Source organism: Frieseomelitta varia, unplaced genomic scaffold, assembly GCF_011392965.1.
Source record: "Frieseomelitta varia isolate USP_RPSP 00005682 unplaced genomic scaffold, Fvar_1.2 scaffold_189, whole genome shotgun sequence".
NCBI classification, from domain to species: Eukaryota; Metazoa; Arthropoda; class Insecta; order Hymenoptera; family Apidae; genus Frieseomelitta; species Frieseomelitta varia.
This window is the reverse complement of record NW_025109627.1, coordinates 659,033-681,732: the sequence shown is the minus strand read 5'-3', so window position 1 is coordinate 681,732 and position 22,700 is coordinate 659,033. Positions and strand designations below refer to the sequence as shown.

At 37.3% G+C, this 22,700-nt stretch overlaps 1 protein-coding gene across 1 annotated transcript in view; it reads right to left on the bottom strand.

Moving 5' to 3' along the window:
• Nucleotides 1-3,832, bottom strand: part of LOC122539050 — a 69,597-nt gene extending 65,765 nt beyond the window's left edge. The window contains exon 1 of the mRNA XM_043673642.1: nucleotides 3,525-3,832. Within this exon, the coding sequence (XP_043529577.1) occupies nucleotides 3,525-3,738 (214 nt within the window). The 5' untranslated portion in view covers nucleotides 3,739-3,832. The remainder of the gene's footprint in view (nucleotides 1-3,524) is intronic.
• Between the last annotated feature and the right edge of the window lie 18,868 nt (nucleotides 3,833-22,700).

Here is a 22,700-nt window from a genome sequence, read left to right as displayed (position 1 = left end):
GTGATCTCTCCGTGTCCATAGCTGCCGCGACAGAAACGCGTCCCCAATACGAAATCGGAATAACAAAGTCGCGAGAAGTACGAATACCTTTGCAATCAGCCTCTGGAAATCAGAATTCTCGCGCAGACCGAAGAAGAATTGAATGGAGAGAAACAAAGAAACGGTGGCGCTACTCTTACGCGGAAAATCGGGTCGCGGCAATTCGGCGTTAATCCGAAAAATCCGGAATCCGGCGACAGAGCCGGCAGGAAATTCCGGCGAGAAAATGCTCGGCCGTCCGGTTCTTTAATTTGCATCTACTTTGGTTTGGCTTAATGATCGGAGACGCGATCATTGTTGCCCACGGAATCGCCATGGGGCCGTCACGTAATGAAATTTGAAAGGAAAATCAGCGCGAGCCGCGCGAGCCACGAGCCACGAGGCCGACGTTTCGAACGTGACGTGGCCAGTCCCATCATTTTATGCAAATAAAACCGGAGAACGCTTGATTTCCCTTGGTGTTCGCCGACGACGACGATGTCCTCGACGTCGTTCAAGCACGCACAGATGCTGACCGGAAACACCAACCACGTTTCGCTTGCTTTCGTTCTTCCCCTCCTTTTCTTTTTTTTTTTTTTTTTTCATTCCTCCCTCTGTTCTTTTTTTTCCTTTTTTAAATTCCTTTCCCTCCCTTTTTTTTTTTTTTTTTAAATTATCCGACGAGGGGAGAAAACGTGCGATCTACATACACGTGTACATACGTCTGTGTTTGAAAGTCGAGAGTTGGCGAGTCGACGGGGAAAATGAAGTTGCAAACGTACGAGGGGATTGAACAGAAGTGTGCAACTGATTTGATATTTTTGTGGTATCTGTCACTAGGAGTGGAAATTAAAAGAATTTAGAAACACTGGTCCTTCAGGCTGAGGGGAATATGCAGAAGGGTTAGATACGAAGACACGTTGATGCGTAGCGAGTTCTAATTAAAAACAGAAATTGAAATTCGAGAGTTACGTAAAGCGAAGAGCAGAAAGAAGATCATGGACGTCACTCTTCCCTCTGATTTTTATAAAATACACAATTACACACCCTTTGAAAAAAAAAAAAAAAAAAAAAAAAAAAAAGAAAGACACTACAATTCCGTTCGAATTGATTCAAAATTTTCGCAAGACAGAAGAATAGAAGTTGTACGTACGATTGAAACGACAACGAAATGTATACGATTTGAAGAAAATAGATCGGTGCTTCATTTCGAACCACATTTTTTCACCTTTTTTTTTTCGCGTTATGGCACCTCGCGCGTGGTCTCGACGGTCGCATCGATTCCCTGGAGAGCAGAGATGCACGTGTCAGCGAATACGTGTTTACACCTTCCTGGGACTCGCTTTAACGCCGCTACGTTCGCATTCTACATTCGAAACGCACCGCCTCTATCAATTTACACCTGCGCAACAACTTGTTTTTTCCTTCGACTTCCTGCTCTCGTTCTACTGCCGTCGTTCGAACGTTATAATTGTCGCGTTTCCTCCTCCTTCTTTTTTTCTTTTTTTTAAATTCAACTTACGAGAAACGTAAAATCGCCACGAGTGCCAATTCTTGTCTAGCAGAGACATTGAATTTCTTCATTGAGCTAGATCGCGCAATAGTGAACAGTTTCCAAGAAACGAATTCCTGAATTTTTGTGTCAACGCGTTTGCGTTCATTTATTTCACCGGCATTTTCAAGTAAAAAGTAATGGAAGTCGAGGCTCGAGGTTTGCAAGCTGCAAATTCGAATTTTTGTCGGTACGGAGATTCAACCTAAGGACTATTCTACAGTATAATTATAATAAGATTACAAAAATTATCTTTGTCAAGTTTACACAAATGTTGGAAAAGAATGGTATCATTTTTTTGGTCATATCGAATTTCATTTAATTCGTATGTCAAAGGGTTAAAGAAACAAAAATTCGCTGCATCCACTGGACATTGCAACGAACAATTTTCTTTCTTTTCGGTATTTTATACATTCTCGTGTTTCACGTGTATTTGAATTGCGTGATTCTACGTTAACCTCTTGCGTTGGAATGACGTGCCACGCACGTCGAGAACCATTTGTCCCAAAATTGCAATATTTTCTCAGTTTTAAGTATATTTGAGTATGTCCCAGGCAAAGCAAATAATAAATTCATTACTTCTCGATAATTTCTATCCGGTGACATCGTACCGACGAGTTGAAAAGAAGAGGAAAGCGACGAATTATTGTATACGGTTTGGTCGCTCGTTATGGTCCGCAATCAGCTGCCAGCGCAAGCGGATCGTTCGTGCCTGCGTTAAATCAGTACGTAACGCTACTTGTTCAATCGAAGGTTGAAACAAGTTCTTCGAGGATTTTCCAAATATCTGCAAAGTGAAATCGGCGAAATCTCTTCGTGTCGAAACGAACTTTCAATGGAAGTTGAAAGCCACGATTTTGATAATTGGACGATCGTAGAAGATCGTGGCGAGCGTTAAATCTCTGACCAGGTGGTATAACCAGGAATAGTCCGTTGCTGCATTAAACGAAAACGCGAGCTTCGAACATAGCCGGGCTCCCATAGCGATTGACGTGTCATAAACCTGAAGACGCGTCGCAGCAATTAACGGGTCCGGCAGCTTGGCTGAACACCTGGGGTCTGTTCCCCTGCGGGTCTTCCCCGTAATGGACGTTATCCCCTACGTACGATGCTCAGTTGACTGCTACCTCGAAATCATTATCCACAAAGGGATAGTATAGAGATCGTTAATGTGCTAACTCCGCCGTCGTTTTCTTCAATTACATTCGTATTTCGTACACTGAAAGACTGAAATAGTGGGAAATTTGTGTCTTTCGATTTCGGGATTTCGTGTCCGAGAGTTTCGACTTCAAGGTGCAGGAAATTTCGTTTTATTTAAATCATTGTCGCTAGATGCCGATGTTTATTAAATTTCAAAAAAAAAAAAAGCGACATTACTTACGAGTATCCCTAATACAAACTTTTTGTTGTAAATTTTGTGAATCTCGAGGGATACACTATTTATTTATTTATTTATTTATTTTTTTTTTTTCTTCGTGGAAATTTGATGATCTTTTGCGAAATTCATGAATATATACAAAAGACTGTATTCTTCGTTTTATTGTCTTCTATATTTTAAGTCTTATTATATTCGTACTGTCGTAAGCGTAATCAAAGATCAGTCTATAAAATCTACAATCTTCTTTTCTTATTATAATAAACTTTTCAAAAGTACTTGATAATCAACTGATGGCACAAAGAACAAAGAAGCGGTACACTTTCTAAGGACAAAGACAAACCTTTACAACAAATCGTAAAATTTAGTCGCACGCAGGTGGCCGACTAGGTGCGACAATAAACAATGAGAAAAAAAAAAAAAGAGAAAGATATTTAAAAGAAATTTCGCAATCACCGAATCCACCAATCTCGAAATTTTCTTTCTACATACGAAAACCCTTCTCTGTTCACATCTTGAGACTCGTGTGTGTGTGTGTGTGTGCCACACCACGCAAGACGAGGGAGATTCTCTACTCACCGAGAGCGCACAGGAGAATATGAACGAAGCTCACGTGTCTGACGACGATACCGGGTGACCGCATTTTTCCACGGGGACGCGTTTGTGCACTCGATGTTGCGCGACACGCAACGAGACACACGACCGTTGTCCGTGTGTTGTGTCGCGTCTCGTGTTGTGTTGTGCAGGCCGCGCGTGAAAAAGAGGACACACACATACACATACACACACACATACGCACATGCACGCTCGCGCGCGAAAGGATCTCGGAGCGTACTCGTTGCGACCAAGTCCACGCGGAAACTGGCTGGTTCTCGGCGTGCACACCGCCGTTAGTATTCCCATACCCGGCTTCCTTCGAGCAGAACGGAACGTAGTACGTTAGCCGACTTTTGCCTTTGCCAGCAAAAGGCTGCGTGTGCGAGAGGGCCTCTCCTCCAAGTGGCAGATGGTGGGAAAGAAGGAAAGGAAGCGGCGCTGCGCTTACATCCTCTCGCAGAAACGCTTTCGAGACAATCCACTCACTTCTCTCTTTCTCTCTCTTTTGCTTTTTTTTTTTTTTTTGTTTCTTTTGTTCTCGTTCCGTTTTCATTTTTCACAGTTGCCTTATATCGTGTCGATTGCTGAGAACAGCAGAGGCAAAATTGGATGGCTCCGATTGTATCCGATTTTGATCGTTCAGTCTAAATTCTTGCACAGAGTTCCTGACAGTTCTTTCACGAATTCTTCTTCGCTTTGAACACTTGCGGCAAGATTTCCGAATATTCGAAATACATGTCTTGCTACACACAGGCGATCCGATCTAATTTATCTAATTTAGCTTTGATCGAGAAAGTATTAAAGTTGGTGAGAGGACAGGATGGGAAATTTGTTTTGTCCGATGCTGCGTTTGCGATTAATTTGCCGTTGCTAATTGCTCTGAGATTGTTCGGTGTTTACTTCACCGTTAATGAAGACTCGAACGTCCTTACACTTGAACTACTTGTCACCAGTGTATCTATGCACACAAGTCTGACGTGAAATTTCGAAATTTTGATAATTCTGTTTCAAAGCAGAATAAGACGTTAACACTGTGTTCAAAAACTTTCACGTTCGTCTTAGATGAAACATTTTGGAGTTTCGTTAACAGAAATCTGATAATCTTCGTCGCAAACGTGTATTTAAAAAAAAAAAAAAAAAAAAAAAAAACGACAAATTCGATCAGTTTAATCGTGTAATAAGAGCTAAATACAGCGGTGGAATATTTGTTAATAGAACATGAAAATTTATTAATTTGAAGGTATACTTTTGTGACAAGATGTCGTATTCACAAAATCTTCGTCTACAAACGTTCACACGCCTTCGCGAATCTCCAGATGATGAGAACTCGATAGTTTCTAATTTTCCCAACTTCGCGATGACAATTCATTCGTTAAATACTCTCGTATGTACGAACGATATCGTATGGTATCTGCAACGCACTGATAGAATTCGCAAGAAAGCTCGCTGCCGTGGACAATTGTGCATTCGCGCTGGCGTGCTTCGCCGCTTGTTCCTCTGTTGCTTCCTTTTCACGCCATAATTTTTCTACCAGTACGATAACTTTCGAACGTTGCGCAAGCATACCGAAACGATCGAATTTCTATTCACGCGGCCAAATTGAAAAATTCTGTCCGGCCGAACGTTGAAGATGTCGGTTCGAATTCCGCTCGTATAAACGTGTAATATCCACAGATTCGACGTAACGAGTATGATCGATCGCTGCTTTCTCTCACTGTTTACACAGTTTTTCGATGTTTTTTTTTTTCAAAATTCTACCAAGTTAATTTTACGATGCTATGTTTTTTCTAGAGTCTTTAGAGTTTTTTCTTTTTTAGAGTTTAATACTTAAAGACCTACAGTTTTAGTCACAATGATTTAATAGAAATAATATTTTTCGACTGCCGTACCTCGTTTTTTTCTTCTCTAAAAAATTCTTTAAATTATATTCGTATATAATTTTCTACCAGTATTAATTTTTCTTTCTGTCATTGTTTGTTGAATACGCACCTGTTAAAAACAAGTTGACCCACGAGTCTTTAATATAAAAATAACAATTTATAAATTCAATTATTCTTCAAGGTGTTGTGTCATTTTCATTGAAAAAAAAAAAAAAAAAAAGAAGTCGTATTACAATTACAGAGTTTACAGAGACTAAGATTGAGCCAGTCTTTAATTAATCGTCAGCTCTACAATTACAGAGATCTTTGATCAAGAAACGACTCGATCAGCAGCTTAAATATCATCGTATCTTTCACCTGATTTTCTCTTTCTCTTTGCTGCTCTAAACGATCATGATTTTCCTGTATGATTAACATTTTTTGTTGCTATTGTTGCTGGACACGCAACTGCATTATTCCACAATATGTAAACGTAGTATTAATAAACGAACATGAACGATATGAATATTAATACGTGCATTTGTGTTTCAGGTACGTACCAGTTACCAGAGCGCGATCGCTATTTGTAGATAAATCATCAATTGTGAGTAATTTAAAATCGCATTACTATTCATTAGTAACAGTAACTTTCCCGGTAATTATCCAGGCGGATCGCCGCGGCTGCTTTACACCGGTGGATTTGTACGTAAAATCCTGCGCCCGTACGAAATCAGTTGTCCGGTTTTCGCAATTTCGCTGAAAACAAGATCGCAACTGACCGTCGGACGGAGTGACCGGTCGCGCGATTAAAAGCCAGCCAACGATTCACGCGGTCTGCTTTTTCCTTCTTTTCGGTAGCCACTCGGATTCGAAAGCGACTCGACCACTTTCCATCTGCTACGACAGGGTCGTTTTTCGTGTTGAAACGGTTGAATTTCTAAGAAGCCGTCTCCAAGAAAAAGAAAAGAGAAAAAACAAAAAACATAGACGCGCAATTAATCTAAGAGCGATTAGAAAATTAGAAAATTACGACACATGCGTTCGCTGCTATATGAAAGTATTCGGCAAGATTCTTTTGACAAGGTTCGTCAACTATTTCAATTAGAAAACGTACCAAGCCGCAGTGATTTTATTCCGTTATCGTTACGTCTTTAATGAATTTAATTATAAACAGATTAACATCGAAACGTGTTTCTTCTTCAGATTTCTTTGATTTCCAAGTTCGATGTCAGATTGAGAAAATTTCTTTTAGGCTAGACAGAACGACTTGGAACGTTCGTCAGAATATAAATGAGAAATTTACGCGTTTTGGATAATTTTGTCTGGTATGTTCAATTACCGAATTCGTCATTAATTGTATTCGACGAATTAAGATTAATGTAGCAGCAGCCTTGTTAAATTGTACAAGTCGCTTTTCCAAATTGAAACCAAATTCAGAATTACGCCGATGGAGATGCAAAAAAGTAGCGGGAAGAGAGAGGAGATTAGGTAAAGAAACACGACGCCGCACATAGTAATATAAAATCCCGTCGCCGTCCCACGGAATTATACGAATCGTATTTTCTTGCACGGTCGGATTCGTTAATTTGACGCACGAACGTGTTTTTAACAAACAAACTTGGCCACTCGAGCGTCTTGCACACCGTTTCCCCAGTCCCGTTATCTTTATTTCGCTCGCCTGTCCTTCATTTACTCGCCTATTGAGCCGCGTTTCTAGCGAAACGTCACGCCTTTCCAAAAGCAGAACTACGAGCATAATTACGATTAATTACACGCTTTTAATTAAACCATGTCCCTCTCTCTCTCTCTCTCTCTTTCTCTTTTTTTGCTTTTGCTTCCTCGTGTATTTACGCTTATTCACGCATTATTATAACATGCTTCAACTTTCTCTCTCGATTCTCTCTTTTCCTCTGTTTGCGATTTTGTTCAATCTTTTTTTTGAGGACAGATTGATCTTTCTTCTCATATTTTTCTAAATTTTCCCTTATATTTTTTTCTCTTTACTATTTTTTAATACCTTAAAAAGAAATGAATTTGCTAGATCACGGATGTTGACGAAAATTCATATTTTCTGAAGGTACAAGTGAAATTGCCTCGTGTAATATTATACAACGTTACTATACTTAGGGATATTTCACACGCATTCTGCGTAGTTTCACCATTTTTAGATTTTCTACGAATATACAATTCTAGCAGTCTATTATGAATTTTATTTTCCTTGAAAGAAAATTACATCGGACGTTCCTGCTTTTTGAAAGTTTATTTCTTACTGAACTAAAAACCGCTCGTCCGTTTGACGAGTTGTATTCCTCACTTTGTTCATTTCCATTTCACTTTTCATGACGAGAAACGAATGTAGTTGTTTCAATAGAGGATGTTTTTAAATTCCTTATGAGAAATACATTGATACAAATATATTAAAAATATAGGCGACACTTTTATTTCGAAATCTCGTTTCAATGCTGTACATGGTTATTATTATTCGTCCTGTACAAAATCTAGTACTAATATCGATACGAGAATTATTACTTGTTACGGATTCCGCTCTTTTTCAAATCCTCCAGAGGTCGACAAGCGAGAAACTGCTTTTCTCACAGCTAGCAGCATTAATATAACCACGAAACTAGATAAATTTCGAAATATTCGTTTTCACTAATCTGACAGAAGCGAATAAATCTTCCGTGGGCTGAAACGTGCGCGACGAAATTTCTCTGGAAAGCCATTATACGCGTCATAATTGCACGATTTTTGTTACGTCGCGCGCGGAAATAGGAACAACGCGACAGCGAAACGGTTGTGCAGTGTAATATTAGAATGCTAATTAAACAATTACTTTTTTTTTTTTTTTGTTCCTTTCTCTTTCATTGCTAATGTTGTCACGTACCAGCGACGTTTAATCTCTCGAAATTCTTTAATTTCACAATTTGGACGATGGAAGAAATCAGTTCTCTGCATGCAAATTTAAATATCTTCCAATTACGAACATTCAGTTTCAGCACGTGTAGATAGCGCAATAAGGAAAGTACGACGTTCATTTATTTTTTTCCAATTCAATTGCTTTTATAATTGATACAGAGATATTTTCGACTAATCTTCCGGCAACGAATAATTTCTCAAAAACTGGGCACGACTTTCTGAAATCTCGAGTATAATAGAAAGTCCCAAAGCGACAAATGCGAACGGGATTACGAAACTGAATGAAATTATGAAATCGAACTGTGCATTGTGAAAATGGATCAAATTATACCGCACCGTTGTAAAATAAAATTACACGTGATTAAACTTGGCGCCGTGAAATCAAGCAAAATTATAAAATTAAATTACAAGTTACCCTGCGAAATGAACTGAAATTACAGGATCAAACTGCACGTTGCATAGAATTAAACAAAGCTTCACGTAATTAAACTTCGCGTCATAAAATGGAGCAAAATTATGAAATTAAATACGAAACCTGCTGAAATTACAGAATCAAACTGTACGTTGTAGAACCGAATGAAATTAAATAATAAAATCGTCTTTGGAAACAACAAATGCAGAAGGAAGATCTCGAGGGATTTTCGAAAATCGATCGGCGGATAATCGCCGAATCATACGCGTGCTACAATAACTTGAGTGATAATTTATGCATTTTCGTTTATTACGTTGGTCGGACGCGCGTTAAATTCGGTTGCGTTGAATTAATTGGGACAAGAAAGAAATAAAATTTGCAGCAACGCGCGTGCCAAGCGATCGGTCGAATCCAAGCGCAAGCGAGGAAGCTGTATGCAAAATGCAAATAGACTTGCAGCGATTAATCCGCGTGAAACAAAACATCGTGCCGCGAAAGTGCGTGGAAAACGCGCGCGCGTGCCAAGAAGCAAGCAACGTTTCGATTCAATCGCGCAACATCTGATTACACAGATCGTTTGCGATCGTTCGTCGTGTTAATCGTTGTTAATTTGCGAATGCTTGTTAATTTTTTGAACGACGATGACTCCCATCGATTACATTATCAACTCCCTGATCGAACATCGTGCAATTATTATCTTTCACGAGTCGTTCTTGATCGGTAGAATCGGTGATTGTTTATTTATTAACACGGGAACTACCAACAATTAACACTAAGTTTACAGCGCCCGTTAGCTTGACAGATTTCCCGATTTTACGAGCAAAATTTTAAAAGTTTTTAAAACTTTTTTTTTTACTTTTATTAGTGGAATAATAATAGATGTGTCAAATCTACTTCAGTAATAAATGTAGAAGATAATGTAAATGTAGAAATCATAGTACGGTATTTTTACCGTTTTGAAAAAAAACATCTGACATCTCAAACGTGCCGTGACGATATATATTCCAAAACGGATCTCAATATGCGTATATCATGTTGATATAATAAACATTTTATAATCATATAATATCGTATAACAAAATGTATAAGTTAATAGTGTACAATCAAATTGTTTGTAAAATGATTAAGTCGATTTTTCTAGGAATGCACGTGTTTTCATTCATCCGTCAATTTGAGGAAATAAGTATACAAGAAATGCCTGTAAATCTAGTGTTAAAGCATAAAATTTCCATCAGAAATATTGTAAAGCAGAGCTAACTGGCTAACTGGCGGCCCTTGCCCCTACTTTTTTATCCCCCTCTCCACTGCTACCCCCTCCACTGCACAGTTCTCCCCACTACATTGAAATTTCCTCGCCGTGCATGAGCCCCGCTCTCTTTTAAATCTCCGAAACTGTACTGTAAGAAATAGCAAACCAAAAACATTTTTTTAAAAAGAAAAAAACTAGTCATTTTATTCACGGTAACTATACAAAAATGTATCACTATCACAGATGATACTTGAACTACTACCAGAACAAACTAGAAAAATATCTATCCGAGATATATCTGTGAAATAAAATAAAAACACATTTTTACACATTAATGTTCGCCAATACCAGTTCGATATTTTCGCTCAACTGGTTTCGTAACGATTAAAATTAATTGTTCGATCATTCGCTCGATAAACTTTGGCTGGAAGGCGAACCGTCAATTGACTGGCGTGTCGGTACACTGGTAAGAATCAACAGCGCCATAAATCTCTGCTCGCGAGATAGCCTGCTCGTAACATTTGTATAATTCGCAATATTGACGCCAAGTAAATAATCCGTGTAGCTGAACATAAATAATAGTTGCGAAACAACGAGGCTGGTCCGTGCCATCCACCCTTCACGCTCTCGTCCCTCCGCGCTCCTGTCCGCCGCCTCGGCTCGTAGTTTTTTCTGCTTTCATTACGAATGGAAATTTTCCCGCTCGTGTTTTATCCAGGATATCCCTGGTGAAAAAATAGCGACGATAACGAACACATCAGCGGCCGCGGCACGTAATTGTCCCGCGTGAAAACTGTTGCTCGACGTTGCGCTGCCGCGAAAAAAAAAAAAAGAAAAAGCTTTTTCCACGCTTACCCGCCCCCTTCCCCCGTTTGCCGACTAATTTCCGTTCTCCGTCGCGAAACTCATCGATCTCTACCGTTTTCTAATTGTCGCTGAACACTTGCAGGGACAATTGAAACCTGCCTCGTTCTCAAGACTTCGTTTGGGAAAGTTGTTTCGAAGTCACGGTGTGATTTCACGTTTATCTTTATGTTTATATGGGTTGATTGACTTTGGCAGTTGGAAATCGTTGGAAAAAGTTGATACGTGTTGTTATTGTCGGGGAGTACAGTTCCAAAATACCATCGTTAACAAGCATTTTTGAGAAATTGACGATTGTGGCGATTTGAAAATTGGCATGTCTGTAAAATGAATTGCGGAAGATGTTCTAGAAATTTAAAACCAATGGCATTAAAAATTAACTTTCAACGCATTCATATTTTTTCATCGTAAGGATGAATGATGTAACGTTGGATTAAAGTAAGAAGTTTCGAATATTTTGGAAATTTCTTTATTAAATTGTCACGATTGTTGCTTGTCATTTTCTTCCTTTTTTTTTTTATTAGATTGCGAGCTGCTCTTTTTTTAAAATTAAATAACCAGTGTCGCGTAGCTTTCTCGAAGATGATATTCATCAAATTTCTTCTCACCAAATTTGGTACATTTTGACAAAGTACGCTGTAATTAAACTGTATATGTTATTATTATGATTAGATTATATATATGTGAATAGTATGATTAGATTAATTTTTACTCAAATTTGTACTTTCGAAAATAAATAACAATTTAACAAAATATTATAGAAAGTACTGCACTTTGGTACTAATTTTTTTACGTTTCTTCATGTCACGTGCCATTTTGCACCATCCAAATTGTCTGCAAATGCGTAGAAACAGAGATCGAGCTCAAATTGTTCGAACAGGTCGCGTCATTCGCAATTGTAACAGTTGGTACGATCGTGACGCTGCTTATGACTATGAGATACACTGTGACGAGGACATCTCTTCCTCTCCCATCTCCTCGAGCAAGATTATTCGAACCTAGACGTTAATCTGTCCTCGAGAGCGAGTCGAGGGTGCTTCTTGTCTCTGGAAACTCTTTCTGCCCGTGGAGTTTCTCGCACATCTTGCCTGAAATCAAAGTCTCTCGAACTGCAGACGCGGAGGATATATTATTAAGTATTCAGCGAGTAGAGACAAATTACCGAAGACTGCCGCGTGAAATTTCAAACTTTTCTCATGAAACAAGTTCGCGGGCGTGAATCGTTCCAACGACGGAGGGTTCTTCGTCCCGGAATTTGCCAGGATACCCTCGTGTTTCCCCCGCCGCTGTTAATCGTCGGCCTTTTAGTTTCTGCTCGACAAAGGAAAAAACGGGGAGAAAAAAAGAAAAGATACAAAACACAACAATTTTCATCTGCTCCCATTCGACATCGTTTCGTCCATTGCGAACAGTTTCTCATTCTAATCTTCTAATCTAATTTATCACGTGATCTATATATAAGTATAAATCTAAATGACAGATTGTCTACTCTCTCACTGTAATTTTTTTTGCCAACGTGTATGTTAGCATTGTGATCAACACTCACTTAGATCGAAATTTCAAGTTTTGTTTTAAATTCACTGAAAAGATCATGGTTCTTGTCTTGAAATCTGACAAATATCATTTAACAGCACATTCAGTCAGCCTCTTTTTGTTTTCGAAAACATTCTGCTTAATGTTATACATTTCGCGTAAAAAAATATCTGCTTTTTGTGGAATTCTTTTAGAAAGAAATGCTACACTTTTGAATAGCGTTCTCATATAATAGATATCAGAGAGTATAATAAAAGTTCCATGGACACAAGTTCTTTTAAGAACAACTAAATTTAATTAAAAGTCCATTTTTATACCCGAATACTATTCGTTGAACAGTACTCAGCGTTAGTATCTGCTGCAAATATTGAGAACTTTTCTTCTTTTTAAATTACCCAGACAGAAAAATTTTTATTTTCTATATTTTAAACTCTTCTCTCTAAGAACATTTATTTGTCCATTCTCGTCGGAACATATATGGTGATCTAGGAACATATATTCCTACGATCCGCGTATCAAACTTGTTTAAAAGTTCCTTAAAACTTTCACTTTCGTCCCTTCTTTCGATCTAGAAGAGATTCTAATAAATGATTTCTCTGTTTCATGCACGACTTTTGTCTCGAATTTTCGTTGCAATACTCATAAATTCTTTTAAACCATCGAGACACGTTCGCGAAAAATCGCCAGGCAGAGAGAAATGTAGCCAGGAATTATGTGTTTTTTTACGCAATCCGAGTCCGGAGGTCTGGATTACACGTGAGAAGTCTGCGATTTAACAAAGTCTGCTTGACGTAAGGAATCGCGAGCGCGTGCTCGCCGCCCTCTGGGGCTTTGTGCTCCACCGCGGAGGGATGATGCGCTGCTAATGTTGCACCCGCTAATGAAACGAACTAGAACGATTAGAGAATAACGAGCCACTTGCTCGCGGATCTGCCTTTCGAGAGAAAAATCACCGACCATCGCGTACTACATAGTGGTGCCCACTTAAGCGTCCGTCACTATCCCCACTCTACGCCACCTTATCGTGAAATATGAAACAAACTAAAAATATACGACACCGATATTTCGGTACATTATGATATAGCAGACACATATCGATGAAAGTTCGAGACAAATTTTATATTAATCAACAAATGCATATCCAATTTATATTATGTTGTTGTGTTGTTAATTTAATATCGATGAATGTGTAACAAGACCTTTGTTCGAAATTTTCATTCGACTATTGATAATTGTCGATTAACATCTAGTTTTATAGGGATTTCAACAAATTTTGGAGAAACTTAGATCAATTACAATCATTCGATAATTATTGCTTTACTTAAGTTTAAAAGTATGTATGTAAAATTTAAATATATTAATAAATAGTTTAAATTAAAATATAAATATATTGTAAAATAGTTTAAATGTATTCTATTTAAATAAAATGTTAAAGTTCTTTACAATCGAATAATGTAGCAAACAATACTGAAATTCGCCGCACGTGGTAACAGTTGACGCTCATCCCCACTTTTTCTTTCGGCGCCAGTTCGCACAATACGCCACCCTTTTTAAGTGTTGCGACTGTGAATGCTTAAGAGGGCACTGCTATCTAGGACGATTTGTAATTGTGTTGCGATTCCCCACAACGTCCAATGAGAAAGATAAGAAAAATTGCAATTACTACGCAGATTCGTTTTGAATTGTTTTTATTTTTTAAATTTTGTCGCTGGGTCACAGATGACTGCACTGATTTTTCTATACTCGATTTTGGTAACAAACATTCGGCGAAATTTGATTTTCGATGTTGGCGATGCAATTCAGCCGAATTGACAGTTCAAAATTCAAATTGGGTAATTCGAGGTTAAGTTTGCTTCCCCCAAATGGAGATATCGATATTCAGATGTTTAAAAAAGTGGCTAGGAATTGAATGATCAATTAAATAACAAAAAAACGAAGCCTCTAAGATCTCGTTTTCTTGGTTTGTCGGTCTTCTACGCACTCACCAAGTTTTAACATCCTATATAACCATCAAAAACGCCTTTCAGTGAATCATCGTCAGAAAAATCTTGGGAATTTTTACCCCCAAAAAATAATAATAATCGTATGTTGTACGTCAAACAAACCGCGAAATGAATATATACATATATCGCGCGAATGTCGGGAATTCTGTGGGAAAACGAGGCGAGGTCCACTCTGCGGGTTTCCACATTTATTTTCCCACTGATTGTGAGTATCACATCTTTATGAAATGCCCGGTAGAACGATTATTATAACGACCGTATCCCTCCCTCCCTCTCGAAGCTCGGAATATTAATCTGATCGAGGAGGGGGTAACACGTGGAAACACTGTTATAATATTGATAACGCGAAGAAAATGGTCGGTTCGCGGCAATCCTTTTTTCCACCCGCTCTAATAAAGTTTTATCTTCTCCCGGCTGGATGCTGGGTCGAAAAAAACTTGAGAGATATGGAAAAAAAAACAAAAAAAAAAAAAAAAAAAAAAAAAAAAAAAATTGGAGGAGGTAAAATTGAGAGAAAAAAATACAAAGAGCGGGGAAGAGCGGGGAGGGGGGGGAAAAAATAGTAAAAACTGTATAATCGCTACATAATCGGATCAGAACCGGGCATTCCGAAAGCCGATTACCGACTAATAGCATAATGAATTTTCATACGCGCCGAAAAGAATCGGTGTAAAGTAAATTACTGCTCGACCAGCGACTCGCCCGAAATACTTTCGAATCCTTTCATCCCGCTGGAAATATCGATACCTCGCCGTTGGATCCGCGAGGCGCAGAATCTTTCGCCGTGGAGATTTAAATGTTTTTTGAATTTTCGAAGTAGGAACGTAGCAGTTTTTTTTTCGTTGCTTTTGTTATGGAAATTTGGAAAGATTATATAGAGTTGAATCATTTTCGTTATTTTAGCCAACGGTCATGGTAGGAATTTTAGGATGATCTGTGCACCTTCGAATTAAAATGTGCAGGCGAAATTAATTTTTTGAAGAAATTAAATTTGAAACGTGAAAGTACAGGTCATTTAATTTAAATACTAAAGTATTCAGAAGAGTTGAATAAAAATAATTGCTGATGTTGTGACCAGTAAAATTGAGCACACGCATGGATTTTTAATATTAATAATTTTCTTATCGATTGTATGCAGCAAATGGTAAAGTGTTCTTTTCTTTAAAGAAAATTGTCAAAATCGAAATTTTATTTGTAACCAAATTCATCGTGATCTTGAAGATTGAAATAAAATTTCCTCTTTACATCGATCTCTTAAAACTTACTCTATAATTTTTTTCTATGTTTTATTGAACTTTGAGTCAAACAACAGAAGTTCAAAAATCTCAACATTTCAAATAAAATTCAATAAAATTGCAAAGAAAGAAAAACGAGAGTGTACAGCAAGTTTCGAAGGATGATAAAGAGAAAATTTCAATTTTCAAAGTCACGAACGTTTTTTTACGCAGATTTTTTGAGAATAAAAGTACTCTTACTTCCCCAACTATTGCACGCCGTAAAAATTTCATTGGAAAAAACAAACATGGGACAGTCAAAGTAGCAGCTTTACGCTTCAAAATGAGATCAAGTGGATCCTCGTACGATATTTATGTTTTTACGAAGTTGTAACAGTTTAAAATATCGACGATTTTTCGTCGTTACGTATTCAGTTATGCTCTTTACGAGTATCTAACGAGTGTCTTTCCTTTTTCAAAACGAAAGTTCGCTCTCAACGCGAAAGTTGGTCGAATTAACGCCGGAAACATTACGTATCTTTCGTTCGACGAACGAGCTGTTTAGCGAGCAATTTTCGTCGGTTATTACATTTAATCGACTGAGCCATGAACAGCATTCGTTTCCATAGACTGGTAATCAAGGAATTGAATGGCTGAACGTTCAAACGAATCAGACGGTACAGCGAGCTCGATGCAACATGCATATTGATGTAAATATTGATGGAATCATTTTTGTCGTTGCAACGTGACGTGGCTTTCAATACAGTGTATCAATGAGGCAACAAATGGGAAAAGAAATGGAAAATGGAACAATTTCGCGAGTTGCGAATACCAATGTTATTGGTATTCGTAATTCAGTATTTATAATAATTGTAATTCGCAATTCACTGTTTGATTGTATTCCGGAATAAAATTACCGGGATTGCTAACGATAAAAGATAAAATTATTAATGGGAAAAAAAGTTGTTGATAAAGGAAGATTAAAGCAAGGAATTATTATTTTAGAAAAGAAAAGAAAACGAGAGTGTAAATTTCGTAAAGAAAGTTAGACTATATTTTTACACCAGTGGAGTATCCGTTTCACTTGTGGATTCGTTTAAAAAAAAGAAACGAATAAAAGTCGCATAAATAGTCCGTCAGTCAAAAAAAAAAAAAAATAAAATAAAATAAAATAAAATAAAATATTGGAAAAAGAAGCTGGTAAGTTATAAAAATACATTTATTTCACATAGATTAACAAAAAAAAAAAAAAGAAAGGAATAATAATAATATTTCAGAAAACAAAAGTAAATTTTATTCGTTGTAACTATCGCTACTGCAATTCAAAACAGTCAACTTTTTCTTCTCAGTTGGCACAAATTCATTATTCTCGTCACTCGAAATATTTGCATGATATCATTCTCAAATTCATTCATTTGTCAATTTTCCCGGATGATTTGTTCGCAAACTTCCGAGCTTTCGTAAATTCGACGTGCCTGAATGATTATAACTAGCTTGTAGAAAACAGATGGTATGAGTTTTCTTTTTGTCGGCGTTGCTGTTACTGTTGCCTCCAAAAATTCTAGGAAAATGTATTTTCTGGCCGCGCAAAGATGTAAATTCAGATCGCGTATCATATAAAAGTATCACGGTAACAAATAGTGTTATATATAATTTGACCGCGTATGCATTTAACTATTTGGGAACAATCGTAATCCCAAGCCCAATGAGATCGTCGTAATCGTGTCACAATTCGTCTTATTATTTTCACAACCTGCATCGAACCTTTTTTTTTTTTTTTGTCATTTATGACCGACAGTTAAGAGTTAAGGTCTCGATATGAGTGGTCGAGGACGTAGCGAGTCTCGAGCAGTTTCATTGTTGCACTTATTGAGATCGTTCATGGGAGAGTGTTCCTCTCATTACTCGAAAGCAAAGATCTATTGTTCGATCGGACGATGGGACAATGTCTTGGAAGGCTGGAGGTGCCAGGTCAGTTGGAATATATACATCGAGAGAATTCTAGAGCTTGTTCCCGATAGAAAGCTGGTAGAATTCAGTTTTCGCGAGGTTCGCCCGGCCTTGAAAACTGTACAATTGAAATCCGAAGAACGGCGAAAGCAGCCGAATTCTCTTCCATCAATGGTTTCAACAGGTGAATTGACAATTCTCGTTTCATCGGTTACCATTTGATCCTTGACAAATCATTATAGCTACGCTATAAGTTAATGTAATTCTCTTCAATTGATCTGTGTCATTGAATTTTATTTTTTAAATCCTCAGGTTATGAAAGGAAATGGCAAAGATTTTCATTATTATGTAGATTTCTATGTACAGTTTATAATTTTGCGAAATATAAATTTTATAACGGATCGTTGCTTGGTCTTTGATGGGTCAATTCATTGTACAAGCTGTGTAATTCGTTTTTTTAAACAATCAACCATATCCTAATAATCAATCTCACTTAAAAAGTAAAATTTCATCTTGTTTTAATTTCATCGAATTCTGTTTTTTTTTTTTTTTTTTTTTTTTTTTAATTTTTGTTTTCGTGCTTTTTATTTCTCGTTTTCAGTTTTCGACTTTTAATAGGTCACACACGGGCCGAACCCCGATTGAAAATTGTTCGCTCCGACGTGTTTCCGCTCGCTATAACTCGCATTATTCCTACTTCCGGTCAAGCGGATAGCCAGGTGGAAGCCCGATGGTGGATTAATCTATTTCCTTCTTTTTTTCGTTTTTCTCCTTTTTTTCCCGCCTCTCTTTCAGAGAAATCTCGTCGATCTCCGGCCGCTTTTTTCCACCGCTCGTTACACGTTTTCGGGTTACTTGCCTGTTTTGCGTGTAACATCTCTCTCTCTCTCTCTCTCTCTATATATATATATATATATATTTATATAGGAAACGAATGAGGTATCGTTTTAAAATCGCTGATGAATATCGCGGTTTTTCGCCGGGATTTCTCGATTCTCTGTTTGCAAAGGAACAGAAGATAGTTTAATAATGAACGTTGAACCGGACGGTCGAATGTTGAACACGTGAAACCAGCTACGAATCGACTGTTCCATCTTCGTACGTACGATTAATTGTTTTAGTCTTTCTGTTTGTCGATGGTAATCAAGTTCCTCTGCCAAGTGCAATGTTAAAACTTTTGTTCCGACAAATATCGTTGCCGATGTCTTTAATTACATAATAATGAATTATTATATAATTATAATTATGATAGTAACAATTTTACAATAAGTCTAATTATACAATGTGTACAATTAGGTTGAAATATGCGGTCGGTATACAGTTCGAAATAACGATTGAAATGATTATTGAAGTAATGATTGAAATAATTATAGAAACAACGATTGAAACACAAACGATCGAAATTTGTTGATTAAAATAGGGATCTCTTCGCCTCTCATTCAAAATTCCGTCGATCTAACAAATCAGCTCCTTTTATAAAATGCTTGAAAAATACTTGAGCAACTGAATGGCACGCTGATTGTGTAACTGATAAAACTAAACTGACAGAACACACGCGTTTGGATTTCGCAGAGTTAAACGATAGGACCGCGAGAAATTTCGACGATCGGTAATCTCGCCTGACTCTGACTCAATTTCAGAATATATTATAATCATTGTCGAAGCATTTCGGCGAAGCACGCAGATAAGTGAAACTGTTTAGTTGGACAGATGATGAATATCGTTAACTGATTCGTTCGTCAAGCGGAGAGACTATGGCGGCGACAGCAAGAACCGTGGCGATTTAATTAGACCTGACAGTTTCGGCAATCGTTATCGATGGTGTTCCCAGCCGCGATCGGCCGCGTTTCAGAAGGACGTGTTTTTATTTTTTTCTTTTTTTTTTTTCGTAGCCCCGGGAGACAAACGAGCGTTCCCACGCGCCATGATGTCTCTGATTAATTGACATTATGTTTATCGGACGCCGATTTCTACCGCCGATTCGGGCAACACTCGGACGCCACTCGTTGCGCGATCGATACATCGAGCCGAGGGATGGCAGCTGATAGGCATTAATGACACTGGCCATTGCGTAACATTTGATCCATTGTCCATTGAAATTTCGTTTCGTTTCCCGCTGTGAAAGTGAAATTCGGGGTGAATGTGTTGGCGATGGAAGACACGGGACTTTGATCTCATTTCGATCGAAATTATTTATACGTGTTTCGTTCTGGCGAAATTTTCAACCGAATTTCAAATTGTCATTACTCGCGACAAGACCGCGCAGGATTTTTTACGTGGATTCACATTTTTTTTTTGGGAGTATAATTAAAAAAAAAAACGAGACGAGCGATTTTACGTACTATAGAAAACGTTATATGTCGGATATTTTATTTTATCTTGTGTATAATTTTTTTTTTTTTTTTTTTTTTTTTTTTTTTGTTTCGTATTGCGAACATTCCGTTTGATCTAGGATTTTAAAATTTTTGTTGTACAAAGGCATAAAAATCCGCAGTCTGGTTTCCAATCTAATCTAGACACGCGAAACTTTTTTTACGAGTTGCATTGCTAAATTCTAAAAATGGCCAGAGACGACTGACTGAAAACACAGAGGGATGCGAGTGACTTTGATCTGATTTCGATCGTAATATTATACGCGGTTCGTTCCGGCGAAATTTTCAACTGAATTTCAAATTGTAAAAGTTGTTATTATTTGTTTCAAGGATGGGACATTTAAACGAGATATTCATGACTGGATTGCGTGGGGTTTTTACTTGCGAATTCACATTTTCGAGAGTATAATTTAAAAAACGACACGAGAGATTTTATGTACTAATAGAAAATGCTTGATATTTTATATGATCTCTGTTTTTTTTATAATCATATTGTCAACATTTTATTTGATCTTGCGTTTTAAAATTTTTGCTACACAGGTATAAAAATGGATAATCTAGTTCCAATTTGGCACGCGAAATCTCCAATTTTTAACGAATTGCGTATATTGTAGAAAGGGTGCGTTTGTGCAGGCGAAAGTTAAAAAATATTGAAATTATGAGTGTCAATTCGTAATCCTTTCGCAGGCAATCTGAGCCGTTTCAGTGTCAAATTTTTACTCTTCGAGTTTCTTCGACTATTTGGTTCAAGAATCGATTGAGTATCAAAGTCGGGACTCTGAGCAAGATATCTCGGAATCTTTTTTTCAGACTTTTCAAACGTCAAAAACGGCAGAAAGAAAACTGGTCGCGGTTAAAATAACCTATAAAAGGATAAGTATATTTATTGGAAAGTGAAGATTTAGAGAAATGACAGGACGAAATCCGATATTTCGCGATCTGATCTATTTGAGTCTGAAATAACATTTATATTCGGTTTGTACGAGGTGAAAAATAGAGAGAAAAATGGCGGAAAACATGTTTCTTCGCGAAAGTAAATGAAAGTATTGGAAACTCGTTCGCTTTCAAAATAAGCGTAAAAATAATAGTGAAATTTAAATCTTATCCACTGAGAAGTACTGTTTATCATTTTATGAAAATATTTTAATATCTGGTTATTTGAAACTTTCTTGTTCGCTATTAAACCAACGTCGAAATGAAAGTGGCTCTGAGTGAGGTTATTATCGATAAGATCTGAGATAGTCGTAGCCATTTAGAAACGTATGATGGTGCAGTTATACTGATACCGTATCGAGACTCAACTACCTTTGCTCTATCTTCTACCTCCTTACTAGAAAATATTCGAGACGTTTTAAAAAAATTGTTGAAATGAAAAAGAAATATATATATATATATATATATATATATATATATATATATATATATATATATTGTCCTACGGAAAATATTTTAATATTTGAGGATAATTATCTCACGTGAAATGTTAGGTCAATAATGATAGTGTAATAGAATGTAGACAATTTTTTTTTATCTGTACCTGTGTCTTTGTATCATTTTTTTAGAATCCAGATTTTGAACCTCGACTTGAATTTAGAATTTGACATTGCTGTTTTTCAGATTCAGATTCGGAGCTTGGCAGGATTGTCAATACATAATTATTAAAATTCGTGCAAACCAACTTTCGATAAAATTCGATCGATAAATATATATATATATATATATATGTTTCTCGTTCTCTCAACGATTCGGATTAATCCTGGTATTTATGCGTTCGACTAATTAATTTTCGTGCGTGGAAATAGGAGAATCAGGATTCGAGTTGGTATTTCAAACCAATAATCCGATCCGCTTTTCCTTTTTTCCTTGTCATTAAATTCAGTTAGGTACGTCGGGTGCATCCAGTTGTGAAAAAAAGTGGAATGAAAGAGAGAGAGAGAGAGAGGGAGAAAGAGGAAAAAAAGAAAGAAACAGCAGAAACATGTAGCGACGTTAATTTAAGCCGCTCGTTTTGGCGTGTAGCGAACACCGAGGCAAGCGTTAATTTGATAAAAATATCAGCGAAAGGCTAACCCAATTTTCTCGCTTCTGAGCCAGCTTCTGAATTAACGGGCTAACGTCTACTTTGTCCTGCATTATTACGTTAACCTGATTGCGCCGGCAAATTAATCTCGTTGTCCATTATATTGTTGCTTAAAGCTTGTGTGCAGGTCGTGTCCTTGCGCGCTATGTGTCGCGCCGTTCTTTCACACCTTATTTTCCTTCTATCAATTTTTCTTCTCAACTTTCTTTGGAAATCAGTTGGCACCAAAACTGCGGACGTTCAACCCCTTGCGCTGGAAGAGCAATTTCGAGAATTTTTTGTCCCAAATTGCAACATTTTCCCAGTTTCAAGTATATTTAAATGTAATCCAGGCAGAAAGAATGATAAGTTTGTTATCTCTTAATAATTTCTATCCAGTAATATCATGTCACATTGACGAGCTCAAAAAGAAAGCGGCAAATTATTGTATATGGTTTTGGTCACTCGTTATGGTCCGCGCAACCAGTTGCCAGCGCCAACGGGTTAAAGGTACGAACCTTTAATTGTGAAATGTACGTAATACACGCGGAAATGTGACACGTACGCCAATAGAAAGGAAATATCGTTACGATCGGTTATAATCAATTGTGGATCGCGTTTCTTTGATCGTTAAAGAAAATTTTATAAAAACGTACAACGACTTTTACGAAATTACCAATCTAGTGGCCATCGTAACACTTCTGGTCATGCTCGTTAAGGTATTCTC